The sequence below is a fragment of the Megascapheus bottae genome, chromosome 15 (genome assembly GCF_031878675.1).
Source record: "Megascapheus bottae isolate mThoBot1 chromosome 15, mThoBot2.hap1, whole genome shotgun sequence".
Taxonomy (NCBI): domain Eukaryota; kingdom Metazoa; phylum Chordata; class Mammalia; order Rodentia; family Geomyidae; genus Megascapheus; species Megascapheus bottae.
Window position 1 is genome coordinate 14,215,532 of NC_143523.1, and position 26,212 is coordinate 14,241,743.

General features: G+C 35.2%; 1 protein-coding gene across 6 annotated transcripts in view; it reads right to left on the bottom strand.

The window, feature by feature from the left end:
• The window catches only part of Vti1a (vesicle transport through interaction with t-SNAREs 1A), a 338,753-nt gene that overhangs the window by 247,816 nt on the left and 64,725 nt on the right, over positions 1-26,212 (bottom strand). For 4 of the 6 annotated variants that reach the window (XM_090345877.1, XM_090345880.1, XM_090345874.1 and 1 more), the window contains 2 exons: positions 13,673-13,750; positions 2,841-2,925 (listed from right to left, as the gene is read on the bottom strand). In XM_090345877.1, coding sequence (XP_090202003.1) covers positions 2,841-2,925; positions 13,673-13,750 — 163 coding nt within the window. Of the gene's footprint in view, positions 1-2,840; positions 2,926-7,494; positions 7,516-13,672; positions 13,751-26,212 lie in introns of all 6 variants that reach the window. The other 2 variants (XM_090345875.1, XM_090345878.1) reach the window with 1 other exon arrangement.

Below are 26,212 nucleotides of genomic sequence, written 5' to 3' on the forward strand. Positions count from 1 at the left end.
GCTATAGTGACAGTATCAGATAATGGAGAATTCATCTCTCCAATTCAGTACATCCAATTAATGAATCTTAGATTTTGTGCTCAAGTAAAAAGTTGCAAAAAGCATTTCAGTCAGCCCCAAACAGGTTTGCAACTCCTGTTATTTTTTCAAAGAAAATTATATACATAACTTCTACCTACAACTGCTACTGTATCATTACAGATAAAAGTATAGTTCTTGAATAACAAAAAAATACTTTCAAAAAGCCACTGCATTCTACTGCTTTCTCCATTCTGCTGAGGAAGGATGAAAACTCTTGTGGACTTGAACTCGTTTTTAGCCCATTCTTTCTTTTCAGTACCCTAGAATCCTTCACATACATACTTGGAAACCATTTCTCTCTTTTGTAATATTTCAAAAGTTAGATTAGTTCTTCCATATCCTTTTCTCATGGCATTTCTTCATCTTTTAAGAAGTAAAATCTACTAAAGGTAATTTTTTTTCCTTTTGAGAAATGGAGATACAGCTCAGTGGTAGACTTGTCTGGTATGAATGAGGGTCTGGGTCAATTTCCAGCACTGTTTAAAAAAAAAAAGGAAAGCAAAGCAAGAAAAGAAGCTGTTTTCCTTTTGAAAGATACTATCTAAGATGTTGTTCTTCTACTGCTACTAAAACAAAATGATATGTATCACAAATTTATATACAATCAAAACATAAAGCTACAGATCAACTGAGCATGACTATGGTAAGTGCTAGCAGGGATGTAAGACATACAGGAACAATATGGTACCACGATTGTTTACACACTGCTACAACAGGAAGTAAGAGCAGGGAAACATACTCGATCTCTGTCTTTACCTGTCTCACTCCCCTTCCAAAGTCACGGAAAAAAATGAATTAGGGTGGTGTCTCCTGCATAGATAAATGGTGCCGTATCTATCCTTAACCTCGAATAGGTCTATTCTTATTCCTCCTCCAAGACCGTCCCAGTTTTATATGACTAATAACTATCTATTTTTTATAAACCTTTACAGTCAATCTACCATGATATTCTACACACTTCTGTATTCACATACCAAATAGAATAACTAACAAATCCCATTTGGTCTTACAACCCATGTCAATACATGATATGTGATCATCTTTGAAGACTTCTGTTGACTTTGGGAAAGAACTACCTAAATAGTGTAGAGAAAGAGAGCTGTGCCCCACCAACCAAACCATGCTATGAGATCAGCAAGAATACTTCATCCACAAGCCAAACTGGTCCCATGTGGAAAGAAGCTTATCAGTGAATATGTTGTGAGGAAAAGTCTTATTAATGATTCCAGTGTTTAACAGAGACAGTGCTAAATTACTCAAGGATTACCATAGTGCATTTTTTCACCTATTCCTTTATACAAATTCTACTTGCAGCATAAAAATTTTCTAGTGGTATTAATTGTGTATCATAAAATGACAATACAATCACAATATTCCAATGATTGTATTTTGTGAATGTAAGACTTTTACACATGACATCCTTTGTTAATAATAGTCTGTGAAGGGCAATATTATTTCCAGTTTACTGAACAAAATGAGACTCAGAGAGGTTCTATGATTTGCTCAGGGGTACACAAACAAGAGCTAAAAACAAGAGCTCAAACTTGAGCCTTGTCTTTCGACTTTGTATTCAAGGTTCTTTCCATTATTCACATTCTTCAACAGAGTCACTGTTGCAGGTGAGCCACCAAACCACAAGAACCTATCAAACTTGGCTTCTATTCCAGTCAAGGCAGAAAGCTAATCTACTGACAAATTCAGAAAGAATAGCCCACAGTATGAAAAATCTATGAAGATTTGTGTTCTACTTCCATTTCTCACCAATATGACAAAGTTATATATCTTTCTTTTTAGCTCCCTAGAATTTATCATATAGATCAAGAACTCAGGGGAAGAAGAATGCTGGCCTTTCATAAAATAAATTATTTGGAATTATATTCATTTTCTATGCCTTAAAATACCAACATTTGGAAGTATAAAATTTAAAAACTTTGAAGAAAAGTTTGCTGATCACCTTTTATGTGGTTTATATCCTAGGCAAGAGCTTTTCAAAATATATAAAATCAGTCATCTAAATCTATACTTTATAAAACAAAAGGCAGCTAATTAATAAAACTGATAACTGCTAGAATGTTAATGGATATTTGTTCACTGTGTAAAACATATGTTACCTTAAATAACTAATTTTAAGACTACCCTAAGAAAAATTAGGACTGTGTTTTCTGAAATTAATGACCACTGTCATTCAAACCAAAAGTTTGAAGTGTTGCTAATGCTGTAATAAGATTATTATAAACATTAGCATTAATGTTTGCCATATATTTTCATATTTGATTAAAAAACAGAATTATTAGCAACCATTTCCAACAGCAAGAAAAATAAGCAAAGCAGCACAGGTTTCATCTATTATTTGTCTCCAGCTCTCACCATTTAGGTTGATTAAAATGTTAATTTTTACATATGTGACTAAAACGTAAAGGAGCCAACAACTGGAGACTGCTTAGCGTGCTAGCCATCATTGCGGGTGGGTAAACTGACAACATGTAACTGCATATTAAGACAAATGTAGAATTTAGATAAAGTATTCCATCTCTTTTCTGATGTATACTTTTAAACCTCAGGAACTGTTTTCAGTAGATGTCATGCCTTTTAACTTGAAAAAAGATAAGCGCAAATAAGCTCCCAATTGTCTCCCCAATATGTAAACCACATCTCGAGCTGCTGTCTCTGCTACTCCTTTGAAGTTTCCCTGAAATGTCATGTGTTGTGAAGACTGCTGTGCATAAGCAAGACAATTTGCTCACTCCCAGAATTCTTACCGGTTTCCACTGCTATTTGGTACCCAGCCTCTAGTCTCCGAGATGACCTTTCCAGCCTCTCTGTGTTATCGAGCAGATGTGCCCTCTGAAAAAGAAAAAGAGGAGGGAAAAAATCACACAGCCGTCTACAATGTTCTTTTTTTTTTGTCTTAAAAAAAATAATGCCTTTGTATGCCTTAACATTTGTGTGTAGGAGGGAGGGGGTCCTGCCATCCAATATAATTTTTAGCAAATCTTTCATTATAGAACCACAACAATGGTTAGATTTCCAACCAATTTAGGATACCTATATCATCATACACTTCTTTTGGGTTGCTGTTTTAAAAGGAGTCTCATGGGTAAGTGGGCACAACGCCTGCAACTCCAAAACACTGAGGAATGTACAGACAGCACAGCCAAGTGCATCTTCTTTTTTTTTTTTTTGGTCTCAGCAGAGGTGAGATTATGGGACAGATCTATGATCCTTATTAGTGTTTATCTTTTTTTTTAAATAAAATGGAATCATTGTTCCTTTGATTCCTGACAGGAGTAATTTTAAGCAGAAATTTTACTTTTGAGAGAATGCTATTCTATATTGGCTGTGCAATAAGGTGCCAAATAGAACAACATATGCCACTGAAACAGAGGGCTGAGCAATTTGAATTTTTAAGATAACTCAGGGCACCTACCAAGGAACACAAGACATGTTCCTCCAGTTACAAAGATGTTCAAAACTATGGACTCATTGCCAAATATACAACATGGGTTAAAGGTGAACTTTTGATACTGTGTTTTTGACTGTGAACTAAGATTAATTATATACATTTCTTTTATATACTATTTCAAGGGAAAACAGAGGCTTTCTCCCCAATGTTCAGCTTCAAAACTTTCTTTCCTACATTAAGACTTTTCACATATTTAACCATATATCTATGTAGAAGCTAAACATGGCTGTGAATAAAAACATATGCATGTGACATACATATAGGTCTGAATGCTTAAAAATATACGAATATGTATGTCTGTACAACTGCATGTGTGTTGGTGTAGACATGTATTTGTATATACTAGTATCACCCTTCCTCAAATCAATTTTGGTGTCTGGTCAAAAGAAAGAACAGAAAAATGCATCCACAACCCCTACAACTTTGTGTTATGTTGTTGACAGATGTCACTTAAAATTGAAGAAATGCTTTCTAATAATAATAAAAAAGGAGGTGCCACACACATTATCTGAGTGGCTGTGGAGTGAAATGATCCACGTTGCTCTAATGAGCCCCCATGGATCTTGGAGATGCAAGCTGTATTGACATGCACACTTAAGCTAATACACCTAGACCAGTGCCTCCAAGCTCTAGCAGCCAGGGATGCTGACAGAATATCTCGCTTCCATCTTCAAAGAAAGGAAGTGATTAGTATGTTATCATTACCATTCAAAACGTGATTTCCTTATTCCCTCCTGGCATAGGTGACACATCTGAGATGCGGCCAGACGTTAGAGGCAGCTAAAGCCACATCAAAGCTTTTCTTGAAAAAAAAATTTTTTTTTTTGGTGGGGGGAGCAACGGGAGAAAAGAATCATTAAAACAATGCATTTAGAACAGAAAGACAGGACCTAATGTGAAGGTCAGGAAGCTACAATAACAATCTATAAAAAATAACAGTGGTATCTAATATTCAGTAGAGAAATTAAGAGAAATATTGCCCCTCTCATTCTGTAAAAATTTTTTTTTAAAAAAGGGAAAAGGAAAAAGTGCTTCTATCATAGAAAACCAAAACCACTGAGAGTTACATCGAGCAAATGAAGAGCAAAGGAGTTCTTTGAATGGCATTGCTGGTCATTTTTAAGTAAAATTAAGTACTACTAAGCTTGTCAAAAATAGCTTTCAATTTCCTAATTCTCCTTATATGTAGGTTCGAGAAGTAAAGACTGCTCTTTACTCCTTTGAATACTGTTTTCTACCTAAACAAAGGACTTCACTTCAAATTGGCAAGTCTCTAAAAAAAAGGTATCATCAGATCTAAGAAAGAGGAGAAAATCTGAATTTTCAGCCAGATTAAAAGAACAGAATTTTTGCTTTATTTTCACATTGAATAGAAATCTCAAAAGAAAACACTTAGCTAAAATACTTTTTTCTCTTAAAAAAAAAAGCTAGATCAATATTGGAACTGGTCATGCTACTTATATGCTAATCTAGTAAACAGAAAATAAAGCTATGCTAATACAGTGTGGGAAAGCAGTTAAATGGAGAATCATTTTGTGGGGGGATCCTATGGTTTCTAGAAAATTTTCTAGAAAACATTTTTAATGCAGATTCCTAAATAAGAAATAACTGATTCTTCCAGGGGGTTCCACTGAGAGCAAATGAGCCACAGAGGAACGTCGGTTTACCAGCTGCTTTTCAGCAGGATTTCACTTTGTATTTCGGAACCTCTTCACTTAAGTCAAACTAAAATCAAGTTCTTGTAGCAGCTGTGCTATTTACATTGTTCCCTTAGTGGTGCATTGCCCTGGTCGCTGTCAATGAAAGGAAATGCGCTACCACAGCAGCTGATGCTTTCAACTTGCCCCACACTCCATCCCAAACTCATTCTCTCACCCCTCTTCGCAGCCCTTTTCAAAGCAGGTAAGTGAAGCTGTGCAGAAGCTTCAGACGGGGCTCAACTAGTGTGAGGAGCTGTGCAAAGTGGGGAGCTGGAGAGGCAGGATTCAAACAGCTCGGCACAGCCAACACCAGATCAGCTCCTTCTGTACCATAAGCCTGCCTCCAAGCATGCCCGGAGAAGAGAATCAAGAGGAAGAGACGCCGGCATTCTGTTTCCAAACCCAATGAAACATCGGACTTTGAAACACATGGGTTCTTGTCTTCTTAGCGTAGGTACAAGTAAGAAATCTCGAGTATGATTACTATGAAAATCCTGATTCGGAGACAATAACTTCTAAGCAACTCATATGTCAATTCAGTGTCACCCGGTAATCTAGTCTATAAATGTCTAAGCTACATCTATATCAAAGTATAAAGAGAATTACATTTCACAATGTATCATTCTATTAGTTCTTCTAATTATAATCCCATTTACAGGACACTGTTTTGAAAACATAAACTCTAAAATCAAAATAAATAAAACAATTGAATTGCTATAGACACTCAAAAAATATTAAGCCATGAAACAATAATATATTCTAAAAGACATGCAGACATGTTTATTCCGTATCATTTAACTTAACAAAAATTTGACAGAAGTAGTATTTATAACACAGCACAAGATTTTGTTCATTGTTTTCATTACCTGGACTCAACAACAAGAGCTTTGTGTAGTTTCTTTATAAAGAGCTTAAACCCTACTGCTAGTTCTATCAACATTTGTAAACTGTGATTCTCTGCCTGAATGTGAGCATATGGGAATATTAAAAATATCTTATAGAAAATAATGCTGATATATTTGTCACTCATCCAAAGAATAATTATTTATGTTAAAATGACAACTGCTTTTACTTTAGTATATTTATCTGCTTCTGTGTAGAAAAGAAGAAAACAAAAAAAAGATTAGAATAGGGGAGTCTGTGTATTTTATCTTTATTTTTGTTTATATGTCATTTTTACTTTTACTAAGAAAAGATATTAATGCATCTTAAATTTTAAAAGATGACAGAAAACAACTATTTACAAGCCTCTAAATTAACATTTACATCATCCAGAGAATAAGATACCACAATTAAAAATAATTCCAGGAAAATGAAACTCAAACTAACTCACAGTATTCACATTATTATAAGCAATTTTAAATGGCAGTATAGTTCATTTTTATGTCCTAATAGCAAAGTACCTTACTAAATAATTATTTTATCACTAAGAAAAAAGTACCAAAGTATATTTGATATATGTGGCCTTAAAAAAACCCAAACTATAAACAAACAGTTTCATTCCACATCCTTCAGTGACACAGGGATAAAATCATTAACATGCTGTAAATATTTACTAGGCTACAAAAAAGTCCGGAACTGTGTCACGAAACTGACTAGTAAAATGAGAAAATGGAGAACCCACTGGGGTGTTGCTTTAACAATGATGTGAGTTTTGGCTATTCTGAGGTATTTGCGTACACAGACAAGCAGGAAACATATGTGTGTTTCCACCAAAGAATAATACATTCACGGTGTCTTATGTGCAAAATATGAACGTGGGGTAGGGAAAAGACAAGAACAGTTTTCAGTAAAGTAAAACAGAATCTCACAAAAAAATGTAATCACATTAACTTCATAGAGAAACCAAATTTAAAGTTAAAGCCTACAATAAAACAGAGTAATTTGAAGATATTATTTTATTGTTCTTCCTTTTCTTCAGTCTTTAAAATACAGCTTTACCTAATGTTAATAAAGAACACAGATCCCTAAGATATGCATGATTAGAATACAGGTTTTAGGTGTGTGTATGTGTGTGTTATTTATTTCATGTGTGTATATATATAAGTGTGTGTGTGTGTGTGTGTGTGTGTGTGTGTGTGTGTGTGTGTGATGGTCAGTGGAGAAGCTTTCTGAGCCAAAGGTCAGTCATTTTGCTAGATGTAGATTTCCATAGAAAAATGAAGGCAAAGATCCACTGCAGATTTAGAAAGTCAATTTTATAAGAAAAACTAGAATTAAAAAGAAAAAAGGAAGCTAGCAAATACTCACCTCTTCACGTAATTTTATCAACTGCAACATGAATGCACAGAAAAAAGATAAAAAGGAAAGAAATGGCAGGAAAGAAAGATCAGTTGTGTGACAGTATACAGAATTAACATTGACAATTTATCTGTTTACATGTTTAGCATTTAAAAATCACAGACAAACACATTAAAAGAACCTAAACATAGACTACATGCAGAGTTTTTTGAACGAATAAAGATCACTTTCTCACACTGTCACATTAAACAAAGAGAATAGTGTGAAATTCTCTTTTAAAGTACATCTAAGACACCATCATGAAATAAAGGGGAACGACTTCATAGAAGTCTATATTATAAAGAAGAAAACAAGTTTACTGCTCGTCTCTTCTAAGAACATACCACTGAAGAGATTTTGTATACACAAATTTTCAGGTTGTTGCTCTATTCAAAACCTTGACAACTGATTTCACATCATGCCAGAAAATGATAATGATTAATAGTTCACGTGTTGGTCCCAGTAAGTATTTAAAGCAATAAACTAGTATATGAGTTAATATTATACTACCCTAGAAATGAGACTACATTTGGAGAAAGCATTACGCTAATTTAGAATAAAGTACGTATCACAGTTAACTCCTAGATTTCAGTTTTGCTTAAAGACTACATGGGGGATGTTTGCATTTATCCTTTTTGATTCTTCATTTTTCTTTTATCTTGTAAACTGGGCTATCTTAAAGCAATGAATTCTCTTCCATCATTTGTACTGTGGGCTGTTTTCAATGAAGTCAAATAAAAGAAAAAACAATCTTTATTATAAAATTTTAATTGTTTTACATAGAAAATTTTTTTATTTGCCTTAAATACAATAGATAAAACAAGATACTTAACTACTTAGAAACTGGAAAAAGGATACAACCATAAATCTGCCTCATTCTTTGTATCTGTGTTTGACATTACTCTAAGCCACGAATATCATTGTATAGTTAAGATGACTCCCACAGTTTCTACCATGAACAGAAATTGAAACCTATGTTGTAACAGACTATAAACCACATTCTTGGTCTGAAATTTGCATCCTCAGCAATTCAGCTCTACAACTGATAATTTTTTAACATCCTAATATCTCTAACATCTGTTATAACACTTGGCATGTGCAGGCCAATAAATTAAACTATTGCTTTGGGAGAAATGTACTATGAATTGCTCACTCTAACAGTGTTATATTGAGTGTAGCACTGAATTTCTAGTGCTTAATGCTGTTTCTGTTTCAAATTCCAGGCAAACAGTATATACTACAGTTTGTTTTGTTATATCACTTGCTACATGGAAAGTCACTTAAGTGCAAACAAAGAAGATTTTTTTCCTAATTGTTCTGAACCCTGTATGAAAAGGGAATAGTTTATTGTGCAGTATCTCAGTGTTGATCTAATAAAAATGAAACTTTAAATATTCTGCTTTGAAAATACGCAAGACGTTGTTATTTATGAAGGTGTTCATACGCAAGCATTCCGTGTAAAGCATTTCACCATTCCCCATGGAAAGTTATAAATTCCTCCCTAGAAGTAAAATCTTAAACTGTGATACCTGGCCTATCACAGATTGGAATCTTTCTCTTGGTTATTGAAACATCATGGGAGAAAAAAGAAAACATGAGTTCTCAGAAAGAGATTTGGGAATTGATTGGAACGGCTCTCTTTTCTTTCTGGGGCATCCTTCTAAGTATATCATACACTTAGAGAGCCAAAGTTTAAAACGACTCTCCCTCAATAGAGACCATTTCGGGTATGCCACCCTGCCATCTTCAATGAGTGTTTAAAAATGCTACCCATTTGTTTTTTCAATAGGTCCCAAACAAAAAACGTTCTATCTTGTTTGTGCTGCATGGATGCCTTCAAGTCCACATCGGATTTGTAGCTAAGCTAAGTAATGGGAGGGTTTTTAATCTTTATCTTTTTTTTTTTAAACTTAGGCTGAGAGCTATGCATTCAACTAAACAAAAGATGGCCTATTTTTTGAAAATTAATAATACTTAAGACAGGACTTTCAGGATGGCTGCATATTCGAGTGAATGACTAGCTCTATCAAGGGGAAATGTGTACTGACGACATCATCATCATCACCATCACCATCATCATCATCATCATCATCATCATATCATCATCATTTTTGGAAACAAAGACACAAAGACACACACACACACACACACACACACACACACACACACACACACACACTGCCTCATGCAGAATTTGATACAAGAGGTAATCTGCTCCTTTGTGGGCTGAAAAAAAAAATCTGGTTTACGCTGGTTTGAGCCAGTGGAATCTCTTGTGGCTAAGCCTTCTGCTGTGACTAAAACCAAAGGCCCTGTGCAGCCTGGGAGGGCTGCGCGCGCGCCCCGCGAGGGGGGGGGGCGTCACGTGACCCCCATCACCACCCACAGGCTTTATTTATTTATTTATTTATTTATTTATTTATTTATTTATTTATTTATTTTTGGCGCTGATAACGCCGCTGCCGCCTCTGTCCGTGCACAGATAACGAATAAACGGCTGAACTCTATTAAACGCCCTTTACACATTATCGTGGGTCGAACACACAATTTTCTGAACTTAGGATGACAGTCTATTTATTTTGCCATAAACCCTCAGCACGTCACTAACAGATTTGTGCCCGGTAATGATCTGCTCTGCCAGGGCTGTATGAAATGATACCGACCTTCTTTAGATCTCGGGGAATTAAATTGACCGACTTCACCCCCTGGTCTGCGGCTGAAGTTTGACACACTTTATGCGCAGCAAGCCCAAATCGGAACTTAAGAGAATCTCGTATTAAAAAATTAAGCAATTTATTATCTGCTAAATAATGCTTCGACACAAAACCTTGCCCACATTTGGCACTGTCCTGCCCTTCACATGTATATTCTTCTATTTAGGATTTACTCAGTCATCGATCAATATAATTTTGCATACGGTAACTGTGAGCCTTCTAGGGTTCAAAAGACAAGCCTGGAATATTTTATTTTGTTCCATTACCCAACTCCACTGTGAAAGGTTCTGTGGTTTTGTTCTGTAAGTTGTGTTCTTTTTCCCCTTTCTTGAGAATGGTTGTTATAAAAAGACATCAAGTTAAGAACTTCTAAGGTTTCCACTCCAAATACTCAACCCTCAATGAAGTGAAATGCTGCTGTACTGAATGGCAAACACGTTATTTTAAAAGAATAGAAAGAGGATGCCTACAACAGCAGTCCTTATAAAGCTGAGAATACAACAAAATATAAGTGCAATGTAGAGAATTCTGTCCTTTCTTATTTTTTTTTGTAAATTGAGGATGTTATATTTGAGTGAATGAAAAGGATATGAATCAAAAACAGATTCATTCAAAGCAATGAGAAGTGTTTTATACGAGGGAGCGTTAAAACAACAGTAGCTCCAATTACAGTAGAAACATTTAGATACTTAGAGATCAAATTAATACAATTTACAGTTAGTTGGAACCTGTACTTACTTAATAAGCTGGTTTTAGATGCCTAAAAATTGCATCCTAAATTCCAGAATGAAAAATGACTATTAACATTCATATTTGATTTAAGAGGCTGCTACAAGAATCAAATACTGCATTGAAAGTAACTTTCAGTACTGTATTTTATTTATTTGCAACCATTGTAAAGTTCCTTATTTTATTATTTTTCCTTTTTAAAATCTCTTTATTTTTAAGTGGCATATATACCCTAATTTCAACTAAACAAACACTGCTAACTCTTCTCATCTTGTTTATCTTCAAGTTAGACCAGCAAATTAATGTTTATCATAAATATCATATAAACAAAAAGTTTGAAAGTCAACTTTTGAAAACAAACATTTCTGGACAGCAAATACTTTTGGAAGCATAGCTCCTGAGCTGCAGAAATTAATACAAAGGAACAATTTCAATTTTTTTAATTTTAAAGCAACATCTATTTTGGTTGCTCATTTAGTCTGAATGAATACTGATACAGAAAAAGGTTATTTTCAAGTAACCATACCTGGTTAAGCATATGTTTGAGATCTTTAAGCCTAAATATAATGTAAAAAAGCCTCAAAGTAAATGTTAGCAATTTCATTATGACATAGAAATTTTGCTACATTTGGTAACAAAAAATACCCCAAAATTTCAGCCTGGTCTCTTTCAACTTTCAAACTCTATTCAAATTTTAAGCTGAAAAGTTCATTTAAGTGATAATCTAACAGATATCTTTTCTCATGACTATATTCATCATACTCTATTTATTGAAGTGATAGCTCTTTAAAAACTACAGGCCAAATTTTCCAAGCACTTCCAAAATTTGCAAGTTTGATTTATATAAGTCCACAAAAAATCTCTATAGAATCACTTTAAAGTGACAAATATAATTTGTAAAATCCAGAAAATAAGACCTCAAAGCTGTGTTCATGGAATATTTTTCTTCAGGCATAAAAATCGTACTTATATACACCAAAGGCGTTCATTTAAAATGTCCATAAAGAGATGTGAACATGGTTTTAAAAAAAGGTTATTTTAAAGAACGACAGCATCCATACCATAAAGGAGTCTGAGTTAGACAGAAACACCTCCTCCCTATTTACTGTACATTAGGCAGTAGTTTCAAATGAGGAAAAGATCTATAGGTTTTTTTTGTTTTTGTTTTTTAAACAACTTACATAGCAAGTACACACACACCATTTATTTTGAAAAAATGCTTTTTTTTTTACAGCAGATAGGAAAGAAAATTATAAGTCATTCATTCAATACGCATGAGCAATTCAAATCTCACTTTAAAAAAGGCAGAAAATATTTTTCTCTCATCCTCACATTATTTAATCTATTATGAGTAAAACCCTTCATCACATCAGTCTTTTATGTTTGATGTGCTATTTTTTTTTTCTTTTGGCTATTCTCACTTTTCAATAGGAAAGCTGAAATCCCGAGTCAAATCTGAACAATGTTTACTTGTCTGAACTCAAGCTGATAACATCCAAGTGGTAGAGGAGGTGAGCACTTCACCCAGCAAATATCATCAGATCAGTAATCTTTCTCCCATCTTCTGGGTGGGTATTTTATTCACACCGAACCCTTTCTGTATACAAAATTAATATTATAATAGGTAATAAAACAATATTGGAATATACAACAGATGATATTTCAAACTATTTGAAATGATAAATATAATTATGCAAAATTTTTAATGTATCTGATACACTATGTTTTACTATCTTATTAGAATTGCTTTATCCAGTGAATGATCTGAGTTCCATTTTTATTGTGGCAGAGTAGAAACCTTTTCTGTACTTACTAATATAACTGAATAAACACAGTCAAGTCTTGCTTGAGAAGTTCCCTACCCTCAATCAAGTCTCCAGGGTTGTTTGAGACCATTTTTAATTCATCTCCACATGAAGATTCCTGAAAGAGTTTTTTTTTTTTAAAGAGAGTCGTGTACATAATCTGTCTGAATTTATGAAGTCTGCAGTATTAATTCAAAGAAAGAAGTGGGACATTAATTAGACTTATAACATTACTGTGTGATCCAATGAGAACTGATAGGCAAGTGGTAAGGGCTTTTTAAGAAGATATTGTATCACTTTTGCCAGTGAAGAACTTAAACTGCAATAAAGGACACACTATTATTACCATTACCATTACTACTATTACTTGGCAGAAGCAGTTCCTCCGTCTGGGTATCCAAGTTCTACACTGGTGCTTACAATTTGCATTTTGGTGAATGTATTTTTAAGAAGCTACACAATAGGAGACTGAGCTGTGCTATTGAATTTTGAAAGCTTACTTTCATTTGTTTTGCTGCAAGTGTTGATTTAATTACACTGCATTATTATCAAAGCTGCATTATGTACTTTTTTATTCCTTTTACATGTGTTTGAGGTGAAGACCTTGGCTTTGTCTGCAAACAGTGTGTTTTAAGTTATTCCTTAAGTACTAAATAATAAAGAAATGAGAAGAAAAGATTTTTTTAAAAGATAGCAGACAGTGATCACAAGGTAAAGGGTTAAATGTAAGATCTCCAAGAAACATTTTGAAGTTGATTAAGACTCCAGCTTTGCATTAAACAGTATCGCTTCCACATGAGTTGCTGCTAATACCGTTAAGGAGCAGCTTGAGAGCCCAGTGTGTCTGTGACCTCCTTCACCCTCCAGCCACCCACCGGGCCTTCCTGATTAGCATTCTACCTGGTTCTCTGAGGAATTCCCATCATCCCCTAGGAGCTCATTCCGTACTTCGTCACTGTAGGCGATCCGTGACCTTTTCTATAAAACAAAACAAAAAGGGAAAGGAGGAGAGGAACGTTAGAAAGTAAAGGCTTCGAAGCATTATCCATATCAAGTCTGATCATCTCAAACCTCGAGAGCCCCCTAATGGAAACCTATTGGTGTAAATTTGCAAACCAAAGTTGTCTAAAGTTCCTGAACTTTTGAAGTTCAGTGCAAATTACACATTTTTAAACATGCCAATAATATGAGAAAATCATGTGTTATGTAAACTTTCTACTAATATTTACAAATGGATTAGACCTTGTATATTATTCCATACATCATCGTTCAAATGAGATCAATATGCTAAAAGCAATACAGCTAACTGGCTCTATATCTACAAACTCACAGATGGTAATTAGAATAGGAACACATAGGGTGGGGCTTTGAAATCATAGCAGGACACAAACTGTACAATTAGGGCTTTTAAAAATTATACCTCCAACTCTATTCTTGAATGTTTGGACTAGTACATGGGTACTTATTTCATTATTACCATGTTACTATCCAGAATAAATTTAAGAGACAATTCTTTATCCAAACAAAAATTTAAGTGCCCCTAACTTCTCTATAAAGAATGAGTGTGTGAGTGATATGTGTGTTTGTGTATGTGTGCACATGCACACATGCATATAAGCAAATTAAATTTCCCAGCCCCCTTATATAATAGCAAGTACGCTATGAGTCAAACTTTCACAATCTCAATAAATAAAGACGAAAGGGTGGTAACCCAAAGCTTCACACACTGAAATTTTGTTTTACAAGAAAGCTACCCTTACCTGTAAACTCAAAGGGATATGTCTGCAAGCAATTCATGAATTACCTAAATGTATACACATTTGAGAAAGCTAAGGAACTCTGAAAACTACTGGTGAAACTAGAGTCTGGTGTTCAGATCCAACTCCATCTTCATTATTTCAGACCCAATTTAGATTTATAAGGTACTTTGTGCCCTTTCAGCTACTCAACTCAATAAAAATGGTCAGTTAGAAAACAACAGGTGGAAAAGAATAATCTCTTTCTGATCTGGGGTCTACAGTGTGGGTCTCAAAACTTCCTACCTCTTTAACTGTGATCTAACAAGAAGTATACATAATCCCTGGGCAAAGTCAACAATAAGATTTTAATTAGAGGTTTAGATGAGTCAATGAGTAACTCTGCTTGAACTTAGATCATAAAACCTTAAGCATAAAATCATATTGTATTAGAATTTAAAAGGAGTTTAAACAAGAACAACCAATAAACTTTAGATCATTTTAAAGAGGGAGTCTTTCGCAACTAAGGTTCTTTAGCTGAACTACAAATAACAGAAAATTATTTCTGCAACTATTTTCCCAGTCTCCCAAGAGAGACACATAAGACAGAATTTAGTTCATTTTACATAATTGAAGATTTAGCACTTAGGGCTCTGGAAGAACCCAGGGTTTTTTGTTTTGTTTTGGTTTTTTTTGCCTAATAGGATAAAAAAATAATTAATCCACATAACCATCACCATCCTTTTCTAGAAAAAAAATAACATTTCATGGAATTCTAAAGGTAATGCTGTTTAAACTGAGATTAGAACATTAGACGCCTGAGTCACAGTTAAGTAATCCTTCTACTCATAAAAATTCCTCCCCATAATTTCACCCTCTGGATAGACTGAGGGAAAAGGCACAAGTAAAGGAGACAAAGTGTTTCCGTATAAAGTAGATACTGACATCCCTTTCTTACCCAAGTCTCTCAAGCCATACTTTGTTTCCAATAATTTGTACTTTAGCAATTGCAGTAATTCTAGAAGTAGATAAACCAAATTACAGCAATCTGAAGGCAAAGGAACAGATCGGAGAAGCTAACCCATTAGCCCAAGGTCTGGAAAGGCATCCCATCAGGTATCTTGACATTCAGGAGTGATCCAACTCATTCACACTGAACATTTTATCACCACGAACAGCATAGGATCAGCTTGCTTTGCTCATTGTATCTACTGAAGCTACTGTTAACTATTTCTACTGGTTTAATATAGAATTATATTTATAAACTCTAAATTATAAGGACAGTCCACTCTCAGTTTTAGTACAATATTTAATTCAACCCAAAACTTTCTTTTGCCTATCTGGTGATTCCCCATTATAGCAGTTTCAAACTATCCAAGCAAAAGTATTTTACAGCTATAAAGGAAATGAGAACCTTTAAACAGGCTGCGGTATCAGAGCTGCCTTTTTAATTATTCATCTCATCACTATGGGGGACTAAAACATTCCACAGTATGCAAGAATATCATAAAGAGATTGTTTTTGTTTTCCCCCTTTTTCACCAAAATACCAACAAATTGGTATAGATTGTTCAATTACATTATAATCTTATTTTGACTTCAAATACTTCAAAAGAGAAAAAAAATTGTAAGTGTGGATCCCTAAGTATCTATATTGTTTTGGTCAGAATGCACTGTTTTGAAAACCAACAAATAAAGAGTATATATGCTCAGCAACAGAAGGAACTAAAGATTTATCTGCAGTCAAAGAGTCATCCTCAAGCACTGGAATGGTAAAAACTGGTCATTTTGGATGGCTGTTCTGTATGTTAATTAAGCAAATGATATGCTGAGTTTAACGAAGTGGTCTCTGATGAGCTAACTTAAGGAATAAAAGGACCAACTCATTTCAAAAATTAGAAATAGTTCCCCATGAGCTACCTGAACACAAAACTCTTTACACTTGAGTTTTCTTTTAAGAAGACAAATCAAAACATTGTTTTTATTAAGAATTATACTTAGATGCCCAACTTTGGTATTTTCTCATAATTTCTGAAATTTTAAGTAAACTGATGGTATATAATCAGCCATAATTAAGGCAATAAGATACCATTCATAACTAAACAAACTGAAAATCAAAAATGAAAAAAATTGGATAAACTATTTCTTTTATGAATAATTTTTCTCCAAATATCAAGAAATCATGTTATCTGTTTAAAACTCTCCTGCTATAACCATTACTAACTACTAACATAATATTTTAAATGTGGATTCACAATTAATGAAACTGAAACCTCTACTGTATCTTTATAAATATAACTGAAATATTTTATTTGTTTATGAATAGTATAAATCTGTACTTTAGCCAAATGCAGGCATGAGAATTTGCGCTGAAATGTCACACATTCAGCTACAGTTTGAAGGAACCCAATTCATAATGCATTTTATAAATAGTTAATGACTTCTATACATAAGCTAACCAGGCAAATCAAGAAATTGTCAACATTTTTAGTCTTAGTTGTCAGTTACCACTGCCTACTGGTGCTTTATATGTGGCAGTGGAGAAGACAGACGCTCTATGCAGTTTGTAATCTACTGCAATTTCTGGTCCACACTGAAAGTATGGAAAAAACTTCAACACACACACACACACACACATTCAGTGTTAAATACAAGAGCATTCTTCAGTTTTAGTTGTATGCTTATGCAAAGCTTATTCCTTCTAACTTATACATACTTTAACGAACATTTTTGGACAGAAAACTTCAGGTCAGGTATGAACAAAAAATATGAAAAATTAACAATTGCTTGTTACCTCTAAGAAGTTAGTGACATAAAGTTTCAATTGTCACTCTAAAAGGATGACAAAAAGTAAATCTGGTTATAAAAGCAAGATTTCAAACTCAGGGACTTTCAATTTTTCACTTTGAATAGGAACAGGATGTTTGCACACTGATTGGCTGATTTTCTTAACACCAAGTTCAAACATACCCAGTTGTTCAGTTCTGTCTGGAAAGTTGTTGAAATTGTCTATCTACTTGACCTGAGCTGTAAAATTTCCCAACTGAGCAAATGTGTTCATGGGCAGGCACGGCTAACTTAGAACAACAAACTAACTTAGCTTAAACTAATTAAAAATGGTGATCTCTGGTACTGCCTTCTATGAGACTCTATATGTCAAACAGTGTACATAGTCAGAACGAGCGAAAACATAACAATGAAGTTGGTTTATTACTAAAGCATATATGAGAATTTAATTTCCATGGCGTGCACATGGCAAAGCAATTGCTTAAATTGCCTCACCTGGGAATTTAATACAATGTTATCATCAGACCAGCCACATTGTAAATAGATTTATAATGCTTTCCATGTGCTGTTCTCCATTGCATATAAATTAAGTAATGATCTGGTATTACAATAAAAATCAGCTAGTTCCCCCACCTGGCAGACAGGATATTTCACTAAATTAATACCCATACAGCTACATCACAAGGCATGGGAGGGGAAACCATCTAGGAGCGTTTCACTTGGATTTTATATAGGAAGTGAATACTCATGGCATTGTACAACGTGACCACACTGAATGGTCTGCTCAAGACAATCTATTTCTAACATCTGTATCACAGAATTAAGACTTTCTCCTTCCCATTCAATCTTGGCCTAATTTCCTTCATTCACTACTTTAATTACTAATCAGCAATTCGCAACATTCACAAACACTAAGAAAGCCCTTTATTCTAATCTATGCACTGCAGACAGCCAAACAATGATACAAAGTGCAGTGTGGCTTTGGGAAGTAATGAAAGAACAGCTTGTCCTACTTCCTAATCAAATTGGTCTACAGAAGAAATAGTTAATAGATTTCTCCATAGTTCTAAAACAAATTAACCAGTCTGGCCAGACTTTTCCACTGCTCTTACTGTGTTTTGCAGTTTCCACATATTTAATAATGCCCAAGGTTACCAGGTGATGCATGTATTAAACTGCTCTGCTTTCATAGCCAAAGAATTTAACTGCTCCTGTTATAATTAACACTTTGGGTATCTACAGAATACCATGAAATTATAGTTATTAACTGGCTACTTAATTGCAGGCATTCATTTCTTAAATTTATCTGGTTCTAATTAAATAATACCACAGCACTGTAATACCAGACAGCATTTTCAAAAAGTATATCTTTCTCTGGCACTACATTTTGCATCTTAACCTGGCTTCTATGGCTCAATGGTTGGTTTCAGCTTTTTAGCTACATGCTACCTGTGCATCAGGACTCAAAAAGACTCATGAATCCAGGCAAGAAACCTATACTTTGGAGGAAAAGAATGCAAAGAAATTTATGAATTTTTGGTTTAAATCAGTGCTGTCTGTACAGTTGTGATTTCTAACAACAACAACAAAAAATAATAATCGGTTAAAACTACTATATAGGCTAAGTAAGTACACTGTTTGGTAAATATTAGATCCCTGAAAAGCAGTTAGGACAAAAAAAAAAAAAACCCAAGGCACTGAATAAAAAGAACAGAGACCACATTTCAATATATGGTCTTGGTCAACTAATCAATTTCTTCATCTAAGAAATAATGGTGCTACACTTATTTTCTGGGACTGTTGCAAGGATTTAAATCATAAACAAATGAAAATCTATCCTAGCACCTTGGCTATGATAACCATTCAGAGTAAAAACATCTTACTACTTATTGATAAAATTGGAAGGGGTGCAGTAAAACTAGTATACACATCTGGTTAGGAATTCAATCAGTACATCCTTTTTAAAACAAAACTTGCCAACAAAAGTAGCTTTAAAAAGTCCATATCATTAAATAACCCAGTAATTTGTTAATATTGTTCTGTCTCCTTCCTTATTGTATGGTCTTGCAACTTCTGGATGATATCCAAAAGTGAAAATTTTACTGAAAAATATTATCAGAGGGGCTGGGGGTTTGGCCTAGTGGTAGAGTGCCTGCCTAGCATGCACCAAGACCCGGGTTCAATTCCTCGGCACCACATACATAGGAAAAAGCTGGAAGTGGTGCTGAGGCTCAAGTGGTAGAGCTCTAGCCTTGAGAAAGTCCAAGGACAGAGTTCATGCCCTGAGCTGAAGCCCAGGACTGGCAAAAAAACAAAAAAAAAAAAAACAAAAAAAATATTATCAGAGAAAGTAAGTAGGTTCCACTCTGTTTTGGCTAACCAACCATTCCACTGAATATGGCTTGCTTTGGCTCAAAGGGCTATTCAGAGCTTAAGATAAAGCACATTCACTGGAAAGTAAGTGCATATGGCACCAATACTGCAGCATTAGTGAAGAGAAAGTATATTTATAAATTCAGGGCCAACAGATCATATGCAAGCCACCCGAAAGAATATACTTCATACCCTGATGGTAGAATATCACTAGCTTATAAAGCACATCATGGGAACCTTCAGTAATACTGAGGGAAGACATTTAAATTAAAAAACAAAAAACAAAGTTTGGTCATTTCATCATAATTAGACTCATTTATTTTTTTCATTTGTACTTTCAAACACATTTGACATGTTTGAAATCAATATTTGTCTTTTGGCTGTAAATAGTGAGATAAATTATCCCATATTTCTTAATTACTTTTTACAATTGAACTATAATAGAACATGTGAATATTTATATAGATGTCATGAGGCAACCCATGTGGGTATACTAAGATTGACTCACACAAACTCATATGTAATCCATATGGAAAAAGACTTCCATTTGTGCTGCTCAATGCTAGAACAGGCTTTTATTTAGACTAGGAACTCTGACCACATTGCTGCTACATCATTTAATGATTAGCAAAACAGACAGCCTAGAAATCAAGTAAGTGCATTTCTTCATTTCCCTTCCAGCATTTCTAAACTACAGCCTAAAATTTAAGTTTACCATTAGTCTTTCAGAATGCAACCTGAGTTGAGTAGTACCTAGGCCCCATTTTGCTTGCATATGCTTGTACTTTATGAGTTTTGACACTGCTCTTGGAAACAGTGTGGCCGTGTCTTAAATCATGCTAGCTTGTCAATCAACAATTAAGTTACTTCATTCAGAAAATCAGCTCATGACAGAATGTCCAGATGTTGTCTGCATCTGGAATAGTGCAGTATGCAGTGAAGGAAATCTAATGCCTTAAAGTCTTTCTGCATATAAAATAACATGAGCCCACAGACTCTACTTGAAATAATCAAAATGTTTATTAGTTTGTTAATAATACAGAAATGTTCAACACATTCTAACTGGGAAAGGGCACTGATAAGTGAGTACTATGCAGCAGATGCTTCATTTGAACTACTGAAGCAGAAAATATAAACTTATATAATCAATTCACACAATTATAATTTCATAATGTAAACACACCTAGCACTGGGAAAGAAAATAGTCATACACAGAAACTCTACAGTCATGATTTCATGTGATCTAGAAATTCAAGAACATGAGATCCCAAGGTACTTTTATAAATGACTCTGAAGTAATAGGAGACCTCAAATAGGCCCAGCCACAGATTCAGAGTTCTGGCTTAGAACTTTCCTACCCAAGGCCATGAAGCTTGGAAAGACTCCAGGCAAAACAAGGACAGACCTGCTTCCCCAAACTGCTGGTCTTTTTCACTTTACTACACATTAAGAAGACCAAGGTCTCCACCACCACCCTCAATGCCAACCTGGCTGAGTTATTCACCTGGCTCTTTGAACTCATAGATATGAAGTCCACTTTGTTTCTGGTCATGCAAGAATAAATGACAGTAATAACAGAAATAATTCTAACTACTACTACTAACAATAAAAATAGTAATAAATCAAATTTCATATTGTATCTGTATTTGAAATACCAAGGATAATAGCTTTGAAAGTTAAAGGATGACTAATGGTAAAGGTGAAATGTTTTGCTGGGTGCCAGTGACTCACACCTGTAATTCTAGCTATTCGGGTGACTAAGACTTGAGGATCATAGTTTAAAGACAGCCCAAGCACAAAAGTCCATGAGACTCTTATCTTCAATTAACCACCAGAAAACTGGAAGTGGTGCTGTGGCTCAAGGGGTAGAGCAGAAGCCTTAAGCTGAAGAGCTCAGAGACAGCACCCAGGCCTAGAGTTCAAGTCCCACAACCTTCCCCCACAAAACAGAAAAACAAAAATGTGAAATGTTTTGTCTGATAGAATATAATGTCTGAGCTAAGAGGGTGTCACAGCCACACCTATGGTATTAGATATACATCAAAAGGAGTCTCCAAGGCCACACCACAAAGTAGCAGTAATCTACCTACATGATTCTGAGGAGGGCCCCAGAGGTTAAGATTCCTTCAGAGCTTCCTGCTTATCCAAGGGATCTGCTGGCTGATTTCCTAAACAGTGAGTCTAAACCATTCTCTTATAGGATTTTAGTTTTGCTTTTGGGTTTTGGGTTTTTTTTGATATTTTGAGTTTCTATTAAAGGCTATGCTGGGTTATAATGAGTTTATAGTGTTCATAATTCAGAGATATATGGTATCTCTTAATTGTTATAGATGTAGCTAGTAAAGCTACAATGGTTAGGCAATATAGGAAGACCATTTTAGCAAAAATTTTCTGTGAAAACGTCTGTAAGGCTGCTTCTATACTAAGATGAACCAAAACAATAAAGCCAGTGTAAATATTCATATCTGACTTTAAACATGTTCTTCCTAGAAGAGTTTCCATTTTGTAGCTGTGTAGCACAGACCCATAATCCCAGCAACCTGGAAAGTGAAGCCTGGGAGGATCAGGGTATGAGGCCAGCTTGGACAAAAAGTGAGTAAGGCCCCATCTAAATTAAGAAGCCGATTAAGCTGGAATGATCCTCATGCCTCTCAGCTATGCAAGGGGCATAAGCAAGAAGATTGTGGCTTGAGTGACTACAGCTAAAAAAAAAAAAAAGGCTGTGGAAGTGTGGCTCAAATTGTGGAGTGTTTGCCTAGCAAGCACAAGAGGCTGACTTTAAACTTCAATACTGCTAAAACCACAAAAAGAATTTCTCTCCCCCCATCACCCACCCAGTCCTGGGGGTTGAACTCAGGGCCTGGGCACTGTCCTTGAACTAATTTTGCTACTACTTTACCACTTGAGCCATAGCACCACTTCTGACATTTTTCTGTTTTTGTGATTCTGAGGAATTGAACCCAGGGTTTCATGTATGCTAAGCAAATAATCTACCACTAAGCCACCTTCCCAGTCCCAAGATACTCCATTGTGAATTGAACTAAAATAAAAATACTCCTTCAAAGGAACATAGGCTCAATGGTCTCCCTCAATTTGTCATAATCAGTAGAAGCCTTGGGCTCTCATAGCAGAGATTTGCAATAGAGCAAAACCTAGATACATAAGGCCATATTGTATGACGCTAAATGAAAGGACCTCTAGGATATAGAAACAAAAGCCATATGAGTGATTGTTGTCCTTAATGTACTATGTTATCTCTCATCTCTTTTGCTGTCCCTTGGTTATCTCATATTGTTACAGTATCTCACTTTCTTATCTGATATGTTGGATATATTTGTATTTGGTTATTTGAAATTGGATAGGGAAGGGGAAAAAACAAGATGAGGGGTGGGGGTCCGGGGGGAGGGAAATGGGGACCAAGACATGTGAAAGGGTATCAATGTATGTGAAGTAATGCACCTTCTATCTGGCAAATATAATGTAACCCTTCTATTAATTACAATAAAAATATATGGAAAAAATACTCCTGCCTAGTTTGGTAGTTGTTAGTGGGGGCTTTTTGATTGGTTGTGGGGTTTGAACTCAGAGCCTAGACATTGTCCCTGAGTCTTTTCATTCAAGTCTAGCACTTTACCACTTTGAGCCGCAGCACCACTTCTGTTTTTTTTGGTGGGTAACTGGAGATAAGAGTCTCATAGACTTTCCTATGTGGGCTGGCTTTGAGATGTGATCCTTAGCTCTCAACCTCCTGAATAGATAGGATTACAGGCATGAACTACTGATGCCTGAGTTTTTGCTTTAGCAATAAAACATTTATTCATAGCTTCCATGTTTCAGTATTTATTTGTTACTTTAAGATTGTAGACACCAATAGCTGTGTGCTAGTGGCTGGGGTTCTAACATTTGAGCCACGTCTCCAATCCAGCTTCTTTCCCATTATTTGAAGATGGAGTCATTTCTGCCTAGGTTGGCTTGGAACCACAATCCTGCAGGTCTTAGTCTAGTCTCGTGAGTAGTTAGAATCAGTCATTCGCCACTGGTGACAGCTGGCCTTGACATTTCTGAGGAGCAGTGACCAAGGATTTTGTAATGCCCTTCAACTAGAATTGGTCTGATACTTTTCTTGTGACTGATGTGGAATTAAGTTTTGGGGAGTTAGACCACAAGGTTAAGTGCCATCTTTATCAAGAGTATCTTTCAACAGCACTGATCACCATGGATGACGATTTTGATTGCTTGGCTGAACTACTGCAAAGGTGGTCTTTTCCTCTTTCCACATTTTATTTACTCTGTGGAGCTCATGTTTAAGGAGTAGGCAAATAAACTCCCCAATGAAGTCAGAATCCCTACATCTATTATTTGGCATTCTTGTACATGATAGGCTTGCCTATTCAATTATTCCATCAATGATTTCTATTGGTATGGATTTATGGATCTGTGTTTGTACTTTGTGTTATTATCAGATGCTACTTTGTTCGTTCATTTTGTTTCTTAAATCTTACCAACTTCGATCCAGTGACCACTTTTTAGTCCTTTTCTTCACCTGACCTCCTACTGTCATCAACTCCCTTGGAATTCCCTATCTTCCTCTGTCATCCTCACTGTAACTTCTTTCTCAGTCTCCTCAGAAAATTACTGGTGCTCCTCTAGTTCTCCGTCCCTTGCCTTCTTCTCAGTCATGTAAACCACCTCATCAGAAGCGGATAAAGATATTTCTGCATATTCCACCCACAAATCCAATCCCTACTGAGCATCTTAGCCTCCGGATATCTCAGACCTAACACAGACAACATGGGATATTATCTTTCTTCCTCTGATTTTCTTATTTGATGGATGGTGTTATTATGTACATTGTGTTTGAAAATTATCCTTCTCTCCTTTATAACTCAAATCAATCAAATAAACCATGACTTTTTGGCCCTATTTGATGCTTTAACCTTATATATTAGTTCAATTCTTCCTTGTAATTGTGATCCTGTATTTCATTTTATGTATAATATATATATATATTTCTTGTATAGAAAGATATATATTTTGGCAGAGGTAAGCCAATAGGTGCAAAGTTTCAATTCCTCATCTTGAGTAGCAAAAAAAATAAGACCTCTTCAACCCTATCTCAGCAGAATATCGAAACTATAGCAGAACCACTGCTTAAAGTTATAACTTATTTCAGATAGGTATGTTAAAATGGAAAGCAAATTCATTCAACCAAAGCCAATATACTGTGGCAAAATGCTAAGCAACACAACTCTCTCCAACTTTATAAGATACTACCACATTTCTTTTTAATTTCAAATGTAGTTATATCTCATTCAACTATTTTTATTATTCTCATGAGCTAGATATTCCTATTTTTTTTACATAGAAGCTAAAAGACCACTGTTTCAAACAAGATGATGTGCATGAATATTTCCTCTTTGTTTGTCTGATTTGTGGACCTTAGGAGAATGGATTACCTCTGTTATCTGCACGAAGAAGCTCTGCGACAAGCCTGGCATTCAGGTTGCTTTTATCTCTGAGACCCCAAATTGTACTGTTAGGCAACAGAGGGCACTTATCTAGATTGAACTGTCATACAAATAGATGTTTGTCAGCCATTCAATTTGTATTGGGGAACATGCCAACAAAAACAAAACCCAGCAATTTAAAACAACAAACCTATCCTCTACTGACAGGAACAAATTACTGTATTTCAAATGAATAAGAATTATTATAGATCACACATCCTGTATGTGGGTGCTTCAGAAAGAAAGGTATTCTTGGAACTAATACTGTTTATTTTCTGGCAGTAGTCTAACATCAAGCAAGCATACAGTATGCTTAAAACTACTAAGTGCAGAAGACAAAGAGAAGCAGGAATTAAATGTTATCAGAGGAGAATGGGGCTATCTAATAAAGTTCAAAGTCAAACGTCAGTGGCTACAGGAAGAAGGTGACATTGTGTAGCATTCAGAGAGCCTGGTCTATGGTCCTTCCAGGAATGCGGGTCATGCCTCTGTCCACAAAACAATCTAGGTAATGAGACCACTGTTGGCTCTGGCTCTGTGTCCATCACCAAAAAAAAAAAAAAAAAAAAGACAAAAACTTTAGTGAATAGCTTTCAGTGACACAATGTCTCAGATTATTTGGAAGGATACATCAAGTTGATCTATTCAAATTGGTGTTACTGTCAGACATCAATGATTGTAAAAGATATAAGCAAATCTACAAACTCATCACAATCCCCATAAATATCCCAACATCATTCTTTAATGAAATAGAAGAAACAATCCAAAAATTCATATGGAATAATAAAAGACCCTGAATAGCAAAAATAATCCTTAGCAGAAAGACCATTGATGGAGAAATATCAATATCAAATTTCAAACTGTATAACAAACTATAGTAATAAAAATACCTTGGTTGGGCCAGGAGTTTGGTCCTAGTGGTAAAGTGCTTGCCTAGCAAACATGAAGACCTGGGTTTGATTCCTCAGTACCACATACATAAAAAAAGCCAGAAGTGCTGCTGTGGCTCAAGTAGTAGCGCTCTAGCTTTGAGAAGGC